Genomic DNA, 22,297 nt, shown 5'->3' on the forward strand with positions numbered 1-22,297 from the left:
TTTGTTTGTTACATCCTCCAAACTCGCCCTGGTCATCCCTGGAACTGATTTCCTGGGTGCTGCACAAAAAAATGGGCAAACTTATTCGACTAGAGTTATTTAGTAGGTTTGACATCACGTTTGGGGCTACACTCCTGGATCTCTTATCACTGACACAGAATCATGTCAGACTTCAAGTCCTACAAAGGGCATCACACGCTTCTCTTTGGAGATTCGTATTTTACCTCAATAATTGGGCCCAATGGATCGGGAAAGTCGAATTCGTGAGTTGACTTCCCTTCAATGCCAAGGACTTAGATATTGAATATTTTCTAATACGATTTAGTATGGATGCGATATCCTTTGTACTGGGTATCAAGTCCTCACATCTTCGCTCAGCACATTTGAAGGATCTTGTTTATCGTGGCCGAGTTTTGAAAACCTCCAAAATAAATGATGATGGCTCTGCGGAAACCCAGAGCAATGGCAACACAGCGACCACAGCCGATGACAAAGCTTCCCGTGGAGATCCTAAAACCGCCTGGGTCATGGCAGTGTATGAAGACGATGCCGGTGACGAGCAGCGATGGAAGCGCTCCATAACCAGTTCTGGAGCCAGCGAATATCGTATTAATGACAGGGTTGTTACAGCTCAGCAGTACAACGAAGCGTTGGAATATGAAAATATTCTTATGAAGGCCCGCAACTTTCTCGTATTTCAAGGCGACGTAGAGGCTATAGCGTCGCAATCCCCGCAAGACCTTACTCGCCTGATCGAACAAATATCCGGTAGCTTGGAGTATAAGACTGAGTATGAAAAACTTCAGGCTGACGCCGAGGAAGCTGCTGAGAACCAAAATTTCCAACTGCATCGCCGCCGTGGGATAAATTCTGAAATAAAGCAATATCGGGAGCAAAAGAAGGAAGCCGACAGTTTCCAAAGGAAGACCGAAGAACGGGACGCAGCCATCGTTTCGCAATGCCTCTGGAAACTCTATCATTTTCAGAAAGCCATGGACGAATCCAGTGCTGCTATTCAGGACCACCAAGAGGATTTGAAGGAGCTGAAGCGTAATGTCGAATCTTTTGAAGCACGATTAGATGATGCTAGACGGGATCAGAACACTGTTGGCCGTATGGTGTCTCGTGCGGAGAAGGAGATTAGACTGAAGGAGCGGAGTATCGAAGATAAAGAAAACGCTCTGGTGCCTTTTGATGAGAAGGTTCATGAATCCTCACAGCAGGTTGAAAAGCTTCTGGCTCAAAGTCAAAAGGTGACGAAAGAGCGAGACGAGCAAGCCTCCATTGTTGCAAAGGTCCAGAAAGACATTGAAAGTGTTCATAAGGCACAGACTATGTTTGAAAAGGAGACGAAAGAGCAGATGAGGAAGCAAGGACGAGATATCAGCGATGCAGATCGGAAAGAATATAACATTTTACGGGCACAGGTCATGTCTCGTTCCGGGGCAAACCAAGCAAAGCTGGAGAACTTGGAACGACAACGCAAAGCAGATGAGGTTACCGTCAATAATCTTCGAGGCAAACTCGACACAATCACAGCAGCCATAGAAAAGTCCGAGGCAGAGGTACAAAATATTGGTGAGCGTAGGAGCTCGGCCGAAGCAGCGTCCAAAGAAGTTTCCGACGAGATCGCAAGTAAGAAGAAGGAATTCAATCAACTGCAGTCCGAACGTGTGCGAACCAACCAGAAACGGACTGAACTTGAAGAGAAGCTTGAGGATGTAGCTCGTAAGCTACGAGAAGCCGACGATGGACGTCGCCAGAATGACCGTGAGACTCGGACGAAGGAAATGGTCACCTCCTTGAAGCGCATGTTCCCGGGTGTGCGTGGTCGGATTGGAGACCTATGCACTCCGAAACAGAAGAAATACGACGAGGCTGTGATTGTGGCCTTAGGCAAGGACTTCGACTCAGTAGTCGTAGACACTGAGAAGGTTGGTGTGGACTGTGTCCAGTATTTGAAAGAGCAGCGATTTCCACCCATGACTTTCATTCCACTGGACAACATCAAGGTCAACGCCGTGAACACAGCTATTAAAGGCTTCTCTGGCGCGAGGCTAACCATCGATACCATCAATTTCGATACATCCGTTGAGAGAGCGGTGGCTTACGCCTGTGGAAGCTCTGTGGTTTGTGATTCCTTGACGATTGCCAAACATATATGCTACGACAAAAAGATTCCTGTAAAAGCTGTCACCCTCGAGGGCTACATTATCCATAAAGCAGGTCTTATGACTGGTGGACGTGGCCCAGAACCCAAGGGAGGCAAGCGTAAATTCGAAGAAGTTGATGTGCAGAATCTTCAGCGAATGGCAACAAAACTGAGGGATGAATTGGACAGACTGCCCAAGTCTGATCGTCGTGGTGCGCAAGAAGAATCTTTACAAATCGACCTGGCCGGCCTGGAACGACGTTTTAGTGCCATCAAAGACGAATCGGCTGCGTTTAGTAAGAATTGGACGAGTAAAAAGCGGGAGCTTGACAGTTACAAGAGGGAGTTGAGGGATCTTCAACCAAAATACAAAGAACAGGCGTCGCAGTTGGAGAGCGGCAATGCCACTGTCAACGAATTCAGGACTGCGATTGCCCGTGTGGAGGATGAAGTTTTCGCCGATTTCTGCAGGAAGCTTGGATATAGCGATATTAGGGCATACGATGCCTCCCAGGGCAAATTGGAGCAAGAGGTGTCTGAAAAGAGGAATCAATTTGACGTGCAGAAGCAACGATTGGAGAATCGGGTCAAATGGGAGCTGACAAGGCATGGTGATACGGAAACGCGTATTCGACGTATGCAAGATCACATTCGGCGCCTGAAGCAAGATATCAAATCTTATTCAAACGAGAAAGCTGAAATCGAAAAAGCTATTCGTCAAGACCAAGACGAACTAGACGCATTGCGGGACACATTGGAGGAGCAAAAGGCTGAGCTGGCAGATAAAAACCAAAGAGTGAGCGAAGCAAGAACTGAATTGCAAAAGAGGAGCAAAGACATCGAGGCACGGCAGCGTGAAATCAACTCCCTGGAAACAACTGTACAGAAGAATAGTGCCAGCAAGTCAGCCTTGCTGCGAAGATGTCGGCTTGAGCAGATTCAGATCCCGTTGGTAGAAGGTACATTGGACAACCTTCCAAACGAAGATGATCTCCTACGACAGGACCCTGACGCTATGGATGTTGATGACGAGGAGGAGGACATGATGGACATTGCGCTGGACGACCATGGTATTGCCATCAACTTCGATGGCCTCGACGGTGAATTGAAAGAGGTGAGATCCCTATATTCTTCCCAGCCATTGCCCTGCTTGTGAAACATCCCTCTAACCGTTTTAGTCTGATGATCCGGAAGTCGAAGAAAAGTTAACAGAAAAAATTTCGGCCCTTGCGTTGGAACTCGAGAAGCTGAACCCGAACATGCGAGCAATGGAACGCCTGGAAAGTGTCGAGTCAAGATTGAAGCAGACAGACCAAGAATATGAGGATTCCAAAACGGCGGCACAAGTTGCCAAGGATGCTTTTGCAAAAATCAAACAGACGCGATATGATCTCTTCAACAAAGCCTTTACACACATTCAAGAGCAAATTTCTCACGTGTATAAGGACCTTACACGATCCGAGGCGTATCCGTTGGGTGGTCAAGCATACCTCGATATTGAAGAGGATACAGACATGCCGTACTTGTCGGGCATTAAGTATCATGCTATGCCGCCTCTAAAGCGGTTCAGGGACATGGAACATCTATCTGGCGGAGAAAAAACCATGGCAGCCCTGGCCTTGTTATTCGCCATTCACAGCTATCAGCCAAGCCCTTTTTTCGTGCTGGACGAAGTCGATGCTGCACTCGACAATGCAAACGTCGACAAGATAAAAAAGTACATCCGTGAGCACGCTGGGCCAGGAATGCAATTTATAGTTATCAGCCTGAAAACGGGACTATTCCAAGATTCAGAAAGTCTTGTCGGCGTATATCGAGACCAGGAGGTGAACAGTTCAAGGACATTGACATTGGATGTGAGTGGAATCCCCTAAACCCACGTGCCTCAACCTTGCATGTACTAAATGAGCCCAGTTGAGAAAATACGCCTAACAATACACACTCACTTGAGAAATTGTGTATAAGGGTCTAAAAGGACGCGATCTACGGGGGAAGAAGGTAGGGCCTACGGTTTGAGGATGCGGACGAAAGGCGGCCGTGGCTTATGTATAGATCTATACATGCCCAGAAGTCAGCGTGCTCACATGCAAAACTGAGACCAACCTCTGAGAATGTTGACAACGAAGCTGATGAAGGACATGATTCAGTAAGGTTACTGAGTTTAACTGGGTTTCAGACGAACGGATGGCATTTGTGTGTAGCTAGAGATGCCCTCTACCGGATACTTGTAAATTCAGATACATTGCGACACCCATTCCTTACCTAGGTACCTGGCCTTTGTGATTTTCAGAACCAGTCTTTGGCTATGGTTCTAAGTGCCAGATATCAAACCGTGCAAGCAACTCTTCATACAGTGCGGGTTTCTAGAATCTGGTACTGTACGATAACGCACAGCACATGCAAGGATTGGCACTACTGCCGCACGGACCCAGCCTGGCTTCTTCAACAAACACCATCCTCGTGTCCTGCAACTGCTGCCACCAAACTCAAGACTTCTGTCTTCTTGACCCTCGACCCCGAGTCTTGACGTCTGGCGTAGCAAGCTAATCTGACCCAAGTGCCCTTGCAAGGCTGAACCAGTCGGCACGGTCCAAGGTATTCTCGGGTCCTGTCGTGCCAACGACGAGACACCTGCGTCCAGGCGGTGCGACATTGACATTTTGCAGAGACGTGCTCAGTCGCGGCGCCGAACCTACCTTGACATGTCGCTATAGCAGCCCAGGGGTGCTGAGCTCTGCAACATTGAAGGCATATATCTCCCAGGCTGTCTGACCCGAATGTGGTTACCATTGGCTTTTGGCCCGCCTATTTCCAACAGCGAGGACGCCCTTCTTGGACATGCAAATGTTGATTTGTCAATAGTGACAGCCGTTGAGGAAACGAATGTTTATGCGAAAAGGCGTCGTAAAGTTGTGACTTCCGCCATTCTGTCAGTCCCTCGCGCGCGAAAGAGTAAGCGTAAATCAACTTGAGAGAAATCATACCGACAACGAATCCGATTGCGATACCGAAAAGCGTCAACATGGACCTTGCGGTAACTCTCATAAAGTCTGTATTGAGGGCCTTCTACCCGACACGCGACATCCTTGTCATGGACGCATTAATTCTTCATGAAGCGTATGGAATTTACCACTGGGACTTTTGTAGAAGTCTGACTGCTAATTGTGACTCCTCGGTGAACTTATAGCCTCCGCGATGACGACTTGGCTTATCTTATGGCCATAAACACAAAAGATCTACATAAAATTTGCGGCAAACTGCGGGAAGATCGCTTTTTGACTGTGTGCGTCCTCCATTTATATCGTCAAATAACGACTACGAGTACCCTCTTCCCCTTGTTTTTTTCAGATTGATTGACCGAACTAGTCACACGAGATCTGAACTTCGTCAAGGCAACCCACGGCCCAGCAATAGGACGTGGTATTATATAAACTATCGACATACCATCGACGCTATCAAGTGGCGAGTGTATACAATCGATAAGGAAGTCCAAGGAGCTCCAGTTCCAGCAAACGAGAAAAAGGAATACTTTTGCAACTTTTGCAAGGCAGAATGGACTGCCATGGAAGTTCTTGACAGCGTTGGTCCGAATGGCTTCTTGTGCCATAGATGCCACCATACCCTTACCTTCGAGGCCGACCGTACTTCCACCGGACATGAACAGTCTACGCGACTGAATGACCAATTCAAATTTATCAGCGAGCTTCTACCAAAAATCGACTCCGTCCACATTCCTGAGTGCGATTTTGACCGAGCCTTGTCCAAGGCCCGTCCTGTGGTTCGTGACGCCACTCATCAACGAGCCGCAACCATTGCCGTAGAAAGTGGCACAAATCGCCCAATGGCTGTCAAGGGCCTCACCAACACCGGGCCGCAGTCCATAGCAGTAAATATTTCCACTGCGGAAGGTCCATCTACAGCAGAGAAAGAAGCCGACAGGGCCCGGAAGGAAAAGATTGCACTGCAAAATGCTTTGCCCTCTTGGATGTCGAACAGCACAGTAACTGGCGAATCCTTCTCCGGCGCCCTGAGTGATGGGGTGTTGGCTCTTAAGCCAGAGGATAAAGGCAGTGCTGCACCAAAAGGCACGGTGGAAGATACCAACACCTCAGCGCAAATTGATGACATATTTGAAAGGCTCAAGGCTGAGCAGGCTGCGGAAATGGCCAAGGGGGTCAAACATGGTGGGAATGACGAGGATTTTGACTCCGAGGAGGATGATGGGGACGAAGATGAATTCGAGGACGTTCCTGCAACAGGGAATCCATCCAGCCTAGGCACACCGAGCACCGCGGCTCTTAAGCGCGATGCTTCCAGCGTGTTATCACAAGATGGGGATAGTGCAGATGAAAGAGCGCGAAAGAAGGTCAAAGTCGAGCCAGAAATCAAAGCAGAACCGAGGGATAGCGTTGACCCTGATGACACTGGAGATGAGGATGAGGATATGGAATTTGAAGATATTTAAAGCTATCGCTTGGGGCGGTTTAGACTCGTGGCGGCTGCTACCACGACTCAGCATGGATCTTCAAATTGGCAGGACCAAGATCGAGATACTTGGTGGTCTTTAGCGCTTTGTTCTGAGACTGTGGCTCGTCAATAATATTCTAGGGTCTGCCTCCAAGCCGTCATGGCTCTCATTCAAAAATCGCCGCCCCGAAATGGATTTTATTCCATTGTGACATTCCTCGCATCTCGATCTGCGTAGCGTTCGGTGCGAATTGATTAGGTGTTCTCATCGTGGAGTCAGCCAGGAAGTGGTGGCAAGCATTGAAGTATCAGCCCAAATTGGATGTGAGAGGTGGTGTCATGGTGTGCGGGATATTATCCACACAGTGCTTCAAACACGACATCGAAGAAATGACCACAACCAGTCAGCTGCCTCTGTGTCGCAACATTCACGGTTCTCCTGGCATAACGCCTACTTGCATAGCCTGACATAATTATTGCGATGACAACAGTTGACCACAACCGGAGCAAGGTCGATAACCGCACGCCTTGAGATGGCAAAATCATTACCATTTCCACGCATATATCTGTTACCAACTCACCTGGAGCCACAGGAGCTCCACTATTTCGAGGACGCCGTGTCGTCTCTCACATACGACATTCATGAAGCCGAGCTTATAGTAGGCAAAATATCAAGACCGGCGCGAGCGGAATTCGAATTGAGGCGGCGTAAACTGAATGTTAGGTTACGCCCAGAGCGTGATGGTCAGAGTACAACAGCATCGATATCGCCTGGCCCTGTGGGGGCGTTGCAAGAGTATCCGGGTCCAAAGCGTCGCAAAATAGTCGATGCCCAGCATTCAAAATATCAAGCTGTGGAGAATAAAAGAATCCAAGTTCTTAAACTATCATGGCTAATAGACTGTCTTGCTCAAAGGAAGATTCTTCCAGTTGACAACTACCTCCTGCTTGAGGGCTACAAGATTACGCCACTGATCCCCAACGTGGCACTGAATGAGGGTCACGATCCCTCATACGCAGGCAAAATCCTAGAGCGTGCGACTATGGACACCGCCCCAAACACTTCAACTCAGGCTGCACTATCGCCTTCGCGGTTTAAAGTCGATCCAATAGTCCACAGTCAGGGCACACCGCCGCCACTGGTGCGAGAGACGACCTCTGAACATGAGGTCAAAATGCCTGGTATCCCTGACTTCCTCCACACAACATACTCATGCCAGCGACCAACACCTCTGAACTCCCCAAATGACGACTTCATTCTAGAATTGAAAAAAATCCGAACCTTGCGAATTCTCCAAGGAGACCAGATTGGTGTACGGGCATACTCAACGTCCATTGCCACAATAGCGGCATATCCGCATCTCATCAAAAGTTATCATGGTCAGTAGCACGTTGGTGTCCACACTGAATGTTGAGCGAAAACATTGCAATTGAACCTCGATTTGAAAGCCGCTGACTTGGACGGCCAACATTGGTAGAGGTTGAACAACTCCCAGGCTGCAGCACTAAGATTGCTGAGTTGTACCAAGCATGGCTGAGGGATGGCCAGACCAGAGAGACAGCCGCTGCAGAATCAGATGCCAGGATGTCCACACTGAGGCTTTTTTACGATATATGGGGGGTAGGCGATACCACTGCTAGGGAATTTTACAAGAAAGGTACTATTACTGTTTTGTTTTGAGTGCAGCTACAAGATACTGACTCCGCAACCTTCAAATCAGGATGGCGTGGCCTTGACGATCTCGTGGAGTACGGTTGGAGATCCCTTACCCGAGTCCAGCAAATAGGTGTAAAGTTTTACGAGGAATTTGCACAAAAAATATCCCGTCCAGAAGTAGAAGGAATCGCAAACCTAATACTCGAACATGCGCGGGGAATCGAGCCTGGATTTGAAATGGTGATAGTGGGGGGTTACCGGCGAGGCAAGAAGGAAAGCGGCGACGTGGACATCATCTTGAGCCATCGCGAAGAATCGAAGACCATGCATATGATTGAAAAGATCGTGGTCAGCCTTGAACGATTCAACCTTGTGACTCATACTCTCAGTATGTGGACTAAAAACAGCGAACGAGGCCAGCTACCGCTGGCATGGCAAGGGGATGGAGCTGGGCGTGGATCGGGGTTTGACACGCTTGACAAGGCCATGATTGTGTGGCAGAACAAGCAACACTTGGGTCAGAAAGCGCCGCATCGAAGAGTGGATATCATTATCAGCCCTTGGAAAACAGTTGGGTGTGCACTGCTAGGGTGGAGCGGTGGTACGACGTTTCAAAGAGATCTTCGACGATACTGTAAACAGGAAAAGCAACTCAAGTTTGACAGCAGCGGCATTCGAAGTCGCACAGACGGGACGTGGGTAGATTTTGAAAGCCGGCTTGTGCCGCCTGTAGGAGAGACAAGCCCAGTTCAGGCATTCCAGCTGGCGCCAAGCATGGAGGTCGCAGAGAAGCGAGTTTTTGAAGGGTTGGGCCTGACTTGGCGAGATCCGACCGAGAGGTGCACAGGGTGATTGTATGTGAGCCGGGAGACAAATTCTGGTCAGACTCCGGATGTCTGCCCCGGCTCCTCGCTGGCGCCTGTCCACTACGATTGCCGTGTGGACAACGTACGCTGTACTCCGTAATGTGGCAACATCTCCTTTTTTCATATTGATTCAATCTGCGGCCACCGTTTTTTTGGTGCGGAGTTTTATGGTGTCCCTTGTCCCACCAGGCGGACTTGTCAACCAGTACCTACTAGGTACCTGTAGGGAGTGTCTAGATCCTTCACCTCACAAGTTCATGGACATGGAAGGAAGAATTTTCGTTGCTGCATATTGAGCAACTTGTTATTAATACTTTAGGAGAAATAGCTGCCGTCGGTGAGACTTAAAGTTCCGAATGCCGATGCAATCTCGCAATATCAATTGGGACAAAATGACAATGTCCATCTTCACTTGACGTGTGCCCCAGCCTAGCATGATCTGTGAACCATTGGCAAAACCCATGAATGTTCTGGTACTTTACTCATGTAAGTACTTAGTATGCATACCTGTGACGTGGTAGCAACATTGAACGACCAGACGAAATCGACCGCGTGTGTTAATTCCCACTAGCCAACCTTTTCTTCTTCATAAATTACCTAGGTAAATCAAACAGATCATCAGTACGACCATTCAGGGGCGCGTTTACCAAGAAGGGGCAATTTGCAGTGCCAGTCCAAAGGGACAAGCGGATTCGACCAGACATGAACGTTTCAATGTTGGTGCCGATGGCCCGGCGAGTTTACAAGGGCCAGGCGAGACGCTTTGAGAAAACAGAGAAACATTGAAATATTGAATCTCCACAACAGCGGACTCCATGTCATTTGATGACGCCACCAGACATGCAGACACCAGACCAAAATTTACCAGACAACAGACGCCGGCTGTATTATTAGATCCTGCCCAGCAATGCCCGCTACTGCCAGTTGGTGACCCGAGTATGAATGAGCCTTCCATGTCCGTACTTAACTATTACCGCAGACACTGCCAAGCAGAGTTGAGGTGAACCAGGCTACCTACAGTAGGTACTCAAGTAGACTTGACTTCAATTGATGAGTTGTGCCCTTGTATGGAGCACCTACCAACTTAGAATGTACTCTAAAGCCGGAGTCCGCAGAGATTGAGCTGTTACGGAGTATTAGTCCGTCCAATCCATGCTAGTACCTTTTGCTACCCTCATCACTTCATAAAGCCCACATCACCACTCTTGCCATCTTGATCGCTTTCCCCTCACCCTCATCCACGCCATTGAGACTCTCAATCGCCTCGAATCTGAAGCACCCGTAACACTCGTCAACAGACACATTTTGGCAGCACCCCCCGCCTTCCGCCCCAGGACAAAAAAATACATAAACCCACTCCAGACTCGAGCAAACATGCCCTTCATCATCGAGCTCCCAGATCAATACAGGTCAGACTTCATGTTTACTCATCCAGATACTGCCCCCCCCCCTCTTCCCCCCTCTGAGTCGAGCAAAACCAGCTTGTACATCGTTACATTTTCCAAAGTCACATTGTACAATCGTTGTCAAGTTAAGGTCCCAGCATATACATGGTATCGGTACTAACACTGTGGTAATTGCCAATGATGTATAGCTTAGTGCTTGCTGCCGCTACTAGTACTTTCTTCGTCAACACTTTTCATGTCTTGCGAACCTCTTCGCTTCGCAAGGCCAGTGGCGTGAAGTACCCAAACGCCTATGCGTCCGCGGAACACGCAGAAAAGGATAACAACGCATATACCTTTAATTGCGGTATCGGTTCCCCTCAACTCTCGTTGACACCCCGTCCACTTCCAGGCACCTAACTTGAGACAATAGCCCAGCGTGCACACGCAAATTTCACCGAGAACCACACATCGTTCCTCGGCGCACTACTTATAAGCGGCCTGCGTTTCCCTTACGCAGCCGCAATCCTAGGTGGCAGCTGGAGCCTTTTCCGCATCCTTTATCTCCTCGGCTACACCAGCCAGGCGGGGCCGAAGGGCCGCAGAACGTAAGTGCTCGTGCTCCGTATTTTGAGACTGCTGGAAAACCTATTCCTACTAGCCTCGCAAGTCTTTGAGAATTAAGCTGATGCCAATCTTTCTTCTTGCAGTGGCGCTTTAGGTTCTTCCTTGACTTCTTTGGTTCTGGTGTTGATGGCTGCTTACACATCTGCGAAATTCGTTGTCGGGAACTAAGCCAGGCCACAAGGCGTCACGTCCCCGGTTCGACAGGAAGTAGTTGGTGGTATTCGTTGTCAGACGTGTGTAGCATAACAACATAACCCAAGAAGGAAGACGCAATCAATTGTTTGTGACTGATCAAGTTGTCCTCAGTGCACGCCAGAATCCAACTCCGTATGTCAGCGGTACAGTCGCCTTCGCTTGAGCTCTTGGTTGGCAGACCCATAGTCGTATTCACCAGATGCCGATCCATCACCGGGTCGAGTCCCCATTTCATCTGATACCCTTTCGATCCCATTATTTCCCAAAAGGTAGTCCCCAAAGTACTTCATCGCATTGAACATTTCCTCTCCGGTGGGGACAATATATTCCCTCGGCAATAGGAACCCGTAGCTGCCCGTGTCCCGTAGCTTGACCTGATAACTAAAGTGAGCGCCGATCTCATGGTAAAACCAGTCAATTGCAGAACCGCCTCCTGATTCCATACGGGAAATAGACTGATCTTTCGTTGCAGCCGCACCCTCGCAAGCTGAGGTGACGGAATACGACTCCCCGTTCGCCAAGCGTATAGCCTTTGCTATGCCTGCCGCAAGTTCCTCCAGGTTCTCCAGGTTCGGGGGTACAGCCTGGCAAGAAAACGCATATGGGAACAGAATTTGTTGCGAATAAGAGTGCAAGTCAACGAGACCCACAAACTTGACATTGTTGAGCGTTTCGTTTCGAGCCCAAGTTGCTAGCTGCATTGCTTCAACGGCTTGGAAAGGTTGCTCTCCTCCATAGCTCTCTGAGCATGGGTCAGCCTGAAACTGTGAGCCGTCCCAGCCGTACCCAAAGGCATGGTCAAGGTCCAGACCACGACAGTACCGAAGATTGGTTTGCTGCCTGGACTTACGCCATAGCCGATCCACGTGCCACGAGTACTCTACGCCATCGGGATTGAGCGCAGGGACGAAGACGATGTCAAACTCGTGCAAAAGTTTCGTAATCATTCGCTCCTTTCCAAAAGATGTGATAAAAGACCAGGCCACGTAATTTACCGTGCTGGTTGAGATCCACTCTCTGGCGTGAAGGCCGCCGGTCATTATGATTGTCTTTCGCGGGCTAGTAGGGTCCGCGGCTGACGACAGGCCAATTCGCAAGGCTGGTATTTCTCTTCCCTCAAAGGATGTACCAATAGAAATATATTCAACATAGGAGGGAAACATTGCCTCAAGCAAACGCATCCACCGAACAATAACGGGTAAAGGCTGATAATCTTGGAAAAATAGGTTGTCACCAGATGCCGGAAATGAAGCCGATGCCAGTGAGAGCGTTTCATCGGTCTCGGTTGTTGCTTCGTGAGGATTGGATGGCATGGAGTTGTACACCGCGGACGCAAGATCCGGAATCAAAGTCGATTGCGCACCTTGAAGCGATGGCGGGAGGAGACTAAGGAGCGGAGATACTTCATCACGGTGCATGCGGATGTCCACAAAAGCATCCGTGAATGCCCAAACATCTAAAAACAGCCGGGCGGACGCATCAGCGAGGGCGACCTCCTCTTCAGTCGTGGTGACATTGAAGCGTAATACGAGTTCATTGGAGAACCGAGCTCGAAGACTGGAAGGAACAATGCGTTGATTGTCGTTTCTGGACGGATGGCGTCCGAAAAGAAGCTCTACCGCGTTATCGCGAAGCTTGGTCAGGAGTGGGAAGAGGCGGATGTTCGGATTTGCAGCGTTCGAAGCTGAGGCTCGATGGCTCAAACCCGCTGCCAGACATGTAGAGTGTTGGCTCAGCAGAGGGAGCAGGCCGGAGGCTGCGAGACCAGCAAGCCCGGCTCTCATTTTGCACACTCAGATCGTATGCAAACACGAATATTATCGTATTTAGAACATTTGTCGGCGAGAAAGGGAAAGGGCAGCTGCTATGGTGCGCACCAAAAGTTGGGCCGTGTGTGGTTTCAGCAGGTCATGTCCGTGGTCAAGGTGTGAAGTCCAGTTGGCCTTGGCAAATTCACTTGTATTGACGCCAGTGTTTGGTTGTCTTAGTCATCCATTGATTATACAGGTACCTAGGTAGTAGCGAGGCTGTGTCTCGTTCCCTCCATGTTATTGAATGAATACCTAGGTACCTACTTAAGTACCTACCTACCTACCTAGGTAGTAGGTACCTAGGTAGGTACCTAGGTAGGTTAGTAGGCACCCAGGCACCTTGGTTTGTCGCGATTCCGACCAGCCTTTACGTCAGACACCCCGCCGCCAACGGCCGGAAGTGGCACCGGCGATTGACTTGACTTGACTTGATCAGATTGATGTCTGGTCTTGCCGGCACGAAGAACTGGACTCGACTCTGTGAGGTCAGGACTGGGAATCCCACCTCACTCATGCAGCTTCTATCTACAAAATATGTCTCGAGTTGAAACCCTTGTGAAATGTCCGTTGAGTTGGGGCTGATGGACGACAGCGTTGAAGCCAATCATTGATGCCTCAAATGCAACCGAAACTTCAGCAATCCGGCACACTTACAAGTCAAGTGCTATAAAACAATGAGAATGACATAATACCCCCGATGCGGTGCGATGCCCCTTGGTCGTAATGTTTCCCAAATATGCTCAACAAACCCGCTCATTTGTGTTATGACCCGTTGGTGGACAAACAGCTACAAGCGTCCACTTTCTCTTTCTAGGAGCCGGCTCAATCTCCCGTTTGTCAAAGCATCGTGAACGACAAGCACTTTTGGCATGGCAATTCGATATCCCCTTCACAAATACTCAAGGAGGATATCAAAACTCTGCAGATCAAGCTAGGGACTGTTACCCAGCCCAAGATGACGGATTGCTACTAACCCGTTCTCATTTGACCAAATCATCCACTGGCCTACCTGAAGGCGCTTGATCATATCTACAGGGGCGGCATGATCAATGCTTGGATATTGAAACCTCCCTCGCCCGGTGGCGGCTCTAGCGGGAAAGGAAGCATTCGTGATATTTGGAGCCAATGACGCTAAGAGTGCAGTCGTCTGTCCATAACTACATCAAGCAGAGATTTAATTGAGCTTTGGTAAATTTGAAATTAGTCAACAGGTATATTAAGCCTTCACAGCATACTGCATGCTGGCGCAAGGTTGCGCCTACAATACTGCACTGACTGCATGTGTTTAGAACTAGAAGTAGACTGGAAGTAGCACAGCCGGTCCTAAGTCGGCGGTCCAGCACCGGACATCATGTTGAAAAGTTTACGGCTCTACTACTCCGTACTCTCTCATACCTAGTAGTTACATCAAATATGTATGGACGAACGTCAACAGGTGCAAGCTTGACTTATCCAACTGACCTACCAAAATACCTACCTAGGTTCCTAACAGGTACATGTATTGTCGAGAGCACCTGGCCAGCACCAAGTGTCTGGTGTTCGGGGCATCCACAGTACCTAGGTACTTACCAAGGTACCAACGCACCAGTTGACAACTGAAGCAGATTGGACCAGACCAGTCAACATGTCGACCAGACCTGACCTAACTTGCAACCCCTGGCTTTGAAGCCACACAACCTCCACTATCCTGTGCATGCGTAACGAACGTCTGGTCAGAATTGAAGCATTGCCTCGATGGGCATTCTGGCACGACGAAGCTACTGACCGTTATCAAGCACCCACCCGAGGACAGTACGCTATCTCGGTTAGTCGAGCGTGTATCAGTAACCGCGTTCGAATTAACGACAAGTCGATGCAAACAATCAACAATTAGCCTCTCAGCCGTCGAGGAGATTTGGCTCTGTTCAAGTATCCCTCGGCGCCAAGTACCCCGTACGACTCTTGCCCTTCCTCGCGGCCGCCCCAATCTCAACGTTGCCTTTGGCCAACGTTTGCAAAGCTCGCTTCACTGGCAGCGTGCAGGTCGCAGAGTACCATGCGAATCGACCGCCACGATGCCTTTCCTTCGCCGGCGAGGTAATATGGCCAGTGAGACGGATATTCGACGTCATGCAACCTTCAACGCGACTCGGCCATCCGAAGATGACGAAGATGACGACGACGATGAACATGCTCCCTCTACCTCATCACCATCGCAACCTACAATCTCTGGAGACTCTTACCCCTTAGCTCTACAGGAGACTAACCAATCCGAGCCACCGGGGAACATCCCAGAGCCATCCGTATCCGAGACTCATCAGCGCAATAATAAGTTCCGCCGATTCTCCATATTGCGATATCGAAATGCATCTGATTCTCAGTTGTCTCTAAGAGCAAAGCAGCAGGCAGAAGCCCCGCCTCCTGTTCCACGGCGTATGTACTGTGCTCGTCGCATTCTTCATTCAACCCATCGCCGCCAGGGCCTCTAACATATATATGTCTTTAGCACCCGCCATCATCACCACTGCCCCGACGAACGATGTCGGGGGCCCGAAAAAAGTGGCATCCCGTATGAGTTTAGCGGCCAAGTTTCGCCGCTCCAACGATATTGCCAGAGACTACAAACATGATTCTTCTATGGACAAGGCGGCGGACGTTGCCAACAACAGAACCCAACTTTCCGATGAAAGGGACAATGCTCCCATCCTAATGTCGACTGACTCAGCATTCCGTCGTCCATCAACTCAAGCGACAGCGGCATCAAATGGCACCTCGCTGAGTGCATCAAATAATCGGCAATCCGAATCCTCCAGGTCTGATGCAAGCTCGGCCGATGCAGTTTCTCATCCAAGTCCGCTCACAACCCCGAAAAAATCCCACATCAGTACACCATTCTTCAGGCTTCGCAGAAACAAGAAGCCTCCAGAGCCACTATTCCCCCTAGCTCACCTCCAACAAAAACAAGCCATCAAAAATGGTAATGTTTCATCGACGTCCCTCAGCCTTGGGACTATTCCTCGGCCAGCATCCTCTCAGAGTGCAACTACACCACGAGCAGTCAACGACGGTGGTGAGGAGAGCCAAATATCACAAAGCTCTGCCGCTTCCGCATTATTCGTCCGCGGGGGAGGAGAGCGCTCCGGCCAATCGTCTCCTACACGAGCAAACTTGCTCAGAGGCCGATCGTCTACCATGAGCTCAGTTGGTAGAGATTCCACTGATGATCATCTGTTGCCACCGACCACCCGTACATCCACATCGACTGGTCGTAAGAGTTTTGGTGACTTGTTTGGGCTTGGCCGGATCAGGCAAAATTCCGAGCTCAGTCGTCAAGGAACATTGACGCCTGCCACTCCAGGGTCAATAGCTTCCAAAAGTAATTCACTGCAGTTACCAAGAGACTCGGTTGTTCTGCCGGAACGGCAAGGTAATGAGTCTCCCGCAAAGTATCTGGCCCGTCTTGAGGGTGTAGTGAGTCGAGGAGTAATTGCGTCGGCCTTGTCGAAAGGGACCAGTGCATTTTCCTCTGCCGTGCTCAGAAGCTACATGCGCAGCTTTAGTTTTTTCGGAGACCCAATGGACATGGCAATCAGAAAACTACTTATGGAAGCAGAGCTACCCAAAGAAACTCAACAAATAGATCGCTGCTTGCAGGCATTTGCTAATCGATATCATGAATGCAATCCTGGCATCTACTCATCTCCAGATCAAGCCTACTTTATAGCGTTTTCTCTTCTTATCCTTCATACCGACGTATTCAATAAGAACAATAAACACAAAATGCAAAAGTCGGACTATTTGAAGAACACTAGGGGAGAGGGCATATTTGATGATATTCTTGGATGCTTCTACGACAATATTTCATACACGCCCTTCATTCATGTTGAAGACGATGTGGACTTGGCGAGCGAACGCATGCAAACGAATAAATCCAAGAAAAAGTTACTCCTTTCCGGCAATGGCACCGATCCCGCGAAACGTGCTGCCAAAGAACCTATCGATCCTTATACACTCATCTTAGACGGCAATTTGGATGCGCTGCGACCAAATTTGAAAGAAGCCATGCATTTAGATGACCACTACAATTACCTAGGAACTGCGACTTGCTTCAACCTTAAAGATTTGCAGAACACGTTTTTCAAGACTGGAGTCCTCCAGATTGTATCCCCCAGATCTCGGCCGGATGCCTTCATGTCAGAAAGGACTGCTATAAACCCCAATGACGCTCATCCCGGAATAGTGGATATCAAAGTCACCAAAGTCGGGTTGCTATGGCGAAAGGATGCGAAGAAAAGGAAGGCAAGGTCGCCGTGGCAGGAATGGGGTGCGATCTTGACCGGAGCCCAATTGTATTTTTTCCGGAATACGAGCTGGGTAAAGAGTCTTATCCATCAGTACGAGCTTCATCTCAAGAGTGGGCATGATGGTATACCGATTATATTCAAGCCCCCACTAGAAGAGTTCAAGCCGGATGCACTCATGTCCACCCATGCTGCGGTTGCGCTCATCGACTCTACATACAAAAAGCACAAAAATGCGTTTGTGTATGTTCGACAAGGTGGCCTGGACGAGGTACTGTTGGCAGATACCGAGGACGAACGCAATGACTGGCTTGCCAAGCTCAACTATGCCGCTGCGTTCAGAACATCGGGCATCCGGATGCGTGGCGTGGTCGGCGGCAACTATGATGGCCAAGGCCGTCGTGGTATGCGTCGCTTAGACAGCGCTGAGGGGACGCAACTAGTCCAAACTCCCACGGGTGTAGTTTCAATTGCTCGGGGGCATATTGACTACAAGATGGCGGAAGATATACAAACGGCACGCCGAGATGGCATGCAACAGAAAATTTTCGAGGCCGACAAGAAGGTGGAAGAATGTCAGAAGCAATTGGAAGAGCAGTTGAGAAACGCAAGACATCTGCAGATCTTAGCCCCAATCCAGCCGCGAACCAGAGAACAGCTCTTGCTGGCTGCAGCACGTATGTCCGCACAACTGAAATGGACTCGAATGGAAATTTGGCGCGAGAAATGCCACCGCGACATCCTTTCTCAAGACCTTGCAGATGACGAGACCATATTATTGCCTAATACTCACCAGTCAGATTCGCAGACCACTTCGTCCACTCCTCAACCCGTGGTGACTCGATTAGAGTCGAGGTCTAGGCGTCAACACGTCGTTGAAAGAAGTCCTCAGTCGCCGACAGATGTCTCGTCATCACAAAGCCCAAGCACAAGTTGTGTTACCAAAGATGCCGACTCGCCGACGAAGCCTAGCACCCCTCAAACGCCACCGCAAACTACCATTAAAGAAGTCACTCGTTCGACGTCTGACACTCAAAGCATAAGGAAGGGATCTATATCCAGCATTGCCACAATGGCTGGACAACCGTCTACTCCTGCCGCTCAAGTCAAAGCTTGTCAGGATAAAGACGTTGCAGTTTCTTCAAGAACGCCGGATAGTGGTCAAGACGATGTAGATGCTGACGAGCGGGATTTCTTGAAGCAAGCAGGGCTGTGGGAAGCGAAATCGAGGCGAACTTCTTTAGAAAAGGCATCGATGTCCACAGTAGCTGAAGGCACGGAGTATTCAGTCCCCACAGACCGAGACAGGATGGAAAGAAGCAAGATCAGGCGAAGTCTGCAGCGGACTCTTAGGGAGAGTGCCGGGCATCTCTCACATCATCGCAGCAAGAGGGGTAGAGACGCCGGACAACCAGGTGCTGGTTCCATGGAGGACGGGACACGAGAGACAACGCTATCCCGCGGCACTGGTAGCTTTGTGGTTCACGGTAAAAAGGCTTCGGTAATAAACTTGGGCACGGAGCTGCAAACCTTATCACAGGAGGAAAAGATTTTGTCGCGGAAGCAACATCAGTCCGTGCAACCTGAACCGACGCCTCAGCCGTTTTGTCCTCCTGCTGGTGGAGACGACGCCGAAGACGATTTCCACTCGGCGCTCGAAACTCCCTCTGAATCAAACGGCACGAACAGCAGGAGGGGCTCGGTAGCCAGCACAAGCACTGCAACGGCTCGTAGTTTCAGGGAGCTTCACAGGAAATATTCGTCCGCACAAGCCGCCAGGAGCGTTTCAGGCGGGAAACTCACCATCCCACTGGATGGTGAGAGCGACGCTTCGCTCGGTGTCTCTGATAGTGGAAAACTACCACAATCAGCACAAAGGGCACAACAAGAAGCCGGCTCCTTGGGGACGAATATGAAAGCAGCTGACAATTTGCCCTTGGATAAAAGACTTGAGGGAGACGTCAGTGATAGCGATGAGTCGGGATGTTACGGCGAAGATACTCTTCTTGAGCCTGAGACCCTAGCAACTCAACCGATGCAAGTAGTACGAGCCTAATCGGCATTGTTCGGTTCGATTAGAAGAGAACATGATTAGGATCGATTCGTATATGAGTGTTTATTTTAGCGTTGGGATATTATAGCAAACACACCAATTAACGACGTGGTGAGGAAGAATTCGGGTGTAATAAACGGTTGACGGCGCAGCGATTCCAATTCAAACTTTCACATGTCCATATCTAGGCATTTTCGTGGTTCAGTCCAGGCGGCTGCACTGCAAATAGTGGCTTGCAAAATCTATCAATCCAGATGTTACAGAGAGACCTCACATGCTTCACACTTCAAGTACATATTTGTCACATTGCTCTGGCTCCTTTGTAGATTGCACCGGCTGATCTCCAAAAGGCCGCACTCCCAAACCACGAGCACACAGATGCACGTAGGGAGAACTCCCGACTAAGATAATATGGCGTGTTCATTTTATGCAGGACTGTGACACTGGCGGAATTTGGGTTTCTATTCGCCTGAGAGGCAGTGATGGGAGTGCATGTTTCGAAACATTTGACAAACAGCATATCCATTGCGCCAAATGTCGAAGGATGCAACTGAGTTTTGCGCAATGTGAGTCATTGCCAAAACTGATGTCTTCTCCATACCAAAGTCTCTTTGTGTTTGTTCCACCCCAAATCCCGCATGCCAACACAATTAGTTTTTCCATGCCTGCCTCGCCCTATTTCTTGCTCTTCTTCTTCTTCTTTGATGCGTTTGACGCCGCAGCCTTCTCTACTTTAACACCGCCACCTCCTACCAAGCCCAGAGTTTCCTCCTCCTTTACCATGCCCCCTTGTGTGGACTCGGCGGCCTTCTTCCGTCCCTTCTTGCCTTTTGGCCGATAGGATGACCTATCTCGTAACGGGAGCCATCGTTCAGGATCAGGCATTTGGCCCTCGACGAAGCTCTTCGGCAACCTCGTCCTCCTTCGTTTTTGATTTGCACGCTCACCACTGAGCTCGGTGGGAGGCTGCCTCTTTCTACCGACAGATGTGGCATCCGCAACTGAGGCTACGCCGGATTCCAGTAAGCTGTGCACGTCAACGCCGCTGACAAGGCTGTCCACAGACGGAAGCTTAGCGATGTGTTCTTCAACTACGGCAGTGTCAGCAGCTGCCAGAGCAGCAACCAACCCAGCAGATATGATAGGCGACAATTGATTTTCATTGACAAGCTTTGTAAAGGAAGCAGCTGCCAGATCCAGCTCGTTGGCGTTGGATGAGGACGCAAGCGCAATGCCAGCCTCTTTCAGGAGCGAAGCGACCTGGGTGGTGGAACGATTGCGCCAAAACTCTGCAGCTTTCACAAGCTCATACTTGGCTGATGTCTCCCGCTTCTGGATACGCTTAAGGGATACCGCTAGTGCCACCAATCCAGGGCTGAATCGAACTCGTTGAGACTGCTCATCTCCAGCGTCTTCTAGGCGAGAGAAAAAGGATCCCAGGGTGTGGAGGGCAGCTCCAATGTTCTTTCTTTGCACATGAAGCTGCACTAAGGTCAGGATCAGTCCTGTGTCATTGGGCCTTGCCTTGTACAGGCTAGTCAGAGACGGCAGGATGTCCTTTTCTGACAAACCTTGCGTCTCAGCGGCTACTCCAATAACGGACAAGCTGTTCACGGCAGGATTAAAAGATGGCATCTGGGCCTGTCCCATAAGCTTCTTCACTCTCTCTTTGACACCATTGACCTTGTGTGCATGTAAATCAACGACAGAAGCATTCCGGCGGAGAATACCAGACTGAAAGTGGAAGAGGTTTGGCGTGCCATTTCTTGACACCCAAGCCGCAAACTGACGCTGGACCAAAAATGGATTATGCGGCTTCTTTTCCAAGGCCCAGTGGTTGTTTTGGGTGACTAAATGGAAATCAGGGTCAGTGCCTCTATTTGGTAGAAGCACAACAAGTCAGCAAATCAAGCCAGTCTCATGAGCTCTAGTGCTCCTCGCTCAAGTACCACTCACGTTGTAATGTCCATAGTATGAAGCATCTCCTTAGCACGATTAATATCTCCCACCTTGGCCAAAACAAATGCCTGTTGGGCCAAGATAGGCTTGCGCTCCTCTTCCTTGTCCTCTTCCGTCAGCTCATCAGAGGCATCACACAGAGTCAGGGCACGATGCAAAAGCTTGGAGGCCATATTAAACGACCCTTTAGCAATACTGGCACATGCAGCATTGTAACAAAGTTCAAAGGTCTCTGGGGCCTTTTCTGGCTCTGGAGCGCAGGACAAAGACACGCCTTTCCACTCGGCCTGGGCTTGAGTGGCTTGAATATTGATGCCGAGATCATTGCCCTCCTCATCTAAATCCGAGGCAAGCAGACGATTATAAATAGACTCTGCCTCGTCGAACCTCTCGGCGCGGTATGCTACTTGAGCTGCAACATGACTGAGGCTTCGTTTTTGGATACCAGCAGAAGAAAGGATATTCGTGGCTTCGTCCAATTTTCCAAGTTTGTATAGAGCATATGCCTTCTCAAGGACACAAATCGCCTCCAGCTTGATTCCACCTTCAGAGATTGCTCGAGATGCCTCGGCGAAGCGATCCAATTTGAGTAAGGCGATAACCCTCGTATGCTGGGCTAGCTCGTCGGTTTTGTTGGCCCTGAGCGCCGCATTTGCGGCTTTGAGAACCTCGTCGTGGTCATCCAATGTGGCTCCACGCAATAAAACGCTGAGAGCAGTGGCGGAGTCTTGAGGCATGATTGCTATGATTGCCAGCGCATCTCCCCAGCTAAATCTTTTGACAAATTTTGGAGGCGCAGGAGGCGGTTTGTCGTCTCGCTATCGCGTGTGCCGTTTTCTCGGGAG

At 49.7% G+C, this 22,297-nt stretch overlaps 6 protein-coding genes across 6 annotated transcripts; 4 read left to right on the plus strand and 2 right to left on the minus strand.

The window, feature by feature from the left end:
- Nucleotides 1-162: 162 nt before the first annotated feature.
- VFPPC_04533 (cohesin complex subunit (Psm1)) lies at nucleotides 163-4,026 on the plus strand (the record flags this gene model as incomplete). The annotated part of the gene is made up of 3 exons (XM_018283877.1): nucleotides 163-263; nucleotides 326-3,266; nucleotides 3,331-4,026. The coding sequence occupies 3 exons, from the start codon at nucleotides 163-165 to the stop codon at nucleotides 4,024-4,026; spliced, it is 3,738 nt and encodes a 1,245-aa protein (XP_018145138.1).
- Nucleotides 4,027-5,174: 1,148 nt separating this feature from the next.
- On the plus strand, nucleotides 5,175-6,617 carry VFPPC_13658 (transcription factor spTFIIE alpha subunit; the record flags this gene model as incomplete). The annotated part of the gene is made up of 3 exons (XM_018291432.1): nucleotides 5,175-5,269; nucleotides 5,340-5,435; nucleotides 5,519-6,617. 3 exons carry the CDS (start codon nucleotides 5,175-5,177, stop codon nucleotides 6,615-6,617), a joined length of 1,290 nt encoding a protein of 429 aa, XP_018145139.1.
- A 535-nt stretch (nucleotides 6,618-7,152) lies between these two features.
- On the plus strand, nucleotides 7,153-9,128 carry VFPPC_04534 (DNA polymerase beta; the record flags this gene model as incomplete). Its single annotated transcript, XM_018283878.1, has 3 exons — nucleotides 7,153-7,999; nucleotides 8,098-8,277; nucleotides 8,341-9,128. The coding sequence occupies 3 exons, from the start codon at nucleotides 7,153-7,155 to the stop codon at nucleotides 9,126-9,128; spliced, it is 1,815 nt and encodes a 604-aa protein (XP_018145140.1).
- A 2,358-nt stretch (nucleotides 9,129-11,486) lies between these two features.
- VFPPC_13659 (zinc carboxypeptidase) lies at nucleotides 11,487-13,133 on the minus strand (the record flags this gene model as incomplete). The annotated part of the gene is made up of 1 exon (XM_018291433.1): nucleotides 11,487-13,133. The coding sequence occupies one exon, from the start codon at nucleotides 13,131-13,133 to the stop codon at nucleotides 11,487-11,489; it is 1,647 nt and encodes a 548-aa protein (XP_018145141.1).
- Nucleotides 13,134-15,214: 2,081 nt separating this feature from the next.
- VFPPC_04535 (guanyl-nucleotide exchange factor) lies at nucleotides 15,215-19,496 on the plus strand (the record flags this gene model as incomplete). Its single annotated transcript, XM_018283879.1, has 2 exons — nucleotides 15,215-15,572; nucleotides 15,646-19,496. The coding sequence occupies 2 exons, from the start codon at nucleotides 15,215-15,217 to the stop codon at nucleotides 19,494-19,496; spliced, it is 4,209 nt and encodes a 1,402-aa protein (XP_018145142.1).
- A 672-nt stretch (nucleotides 19,497-20,168) lies between these two features.
- VFPPC_04536 (signal recognition particle subunit) lies at nucleotides 20,169-22,189 on the minus strand (the record flags this gene model as incomplete). The annotated part of the gene is made up of 2 exons (XM_018283880.1): nucleotides 20,169-21,369; nucleotides 21,450-22,189. The coding sequence occupies 2 exons, from the start codon at nucleotides 22,187-22,189 to the stop codon at nucleotides 20,169-20,171; spliced, it is 1,941 nt and encodes a 646-aa protein (XP_018145143.1).
- Nucleotides 22,190-22,297: the final 108 nt, after the last annotated feature.

This window comes from Pochonia chlamydosporia, chromosome 3 (assembly GCF_001653235.2).
Source record: "Pochonia chlamydosporia 170 chromosome 3, whole genome shotgun sequence".
Classification (NCBI taxonomy): domain Eukaryota; kingdom Fungi; phylum Ascomycota; class Sordariomycetes; order Hypocreales; family Clavicipitaceae; genus Pochonia; species Pochonia chlamydosporia.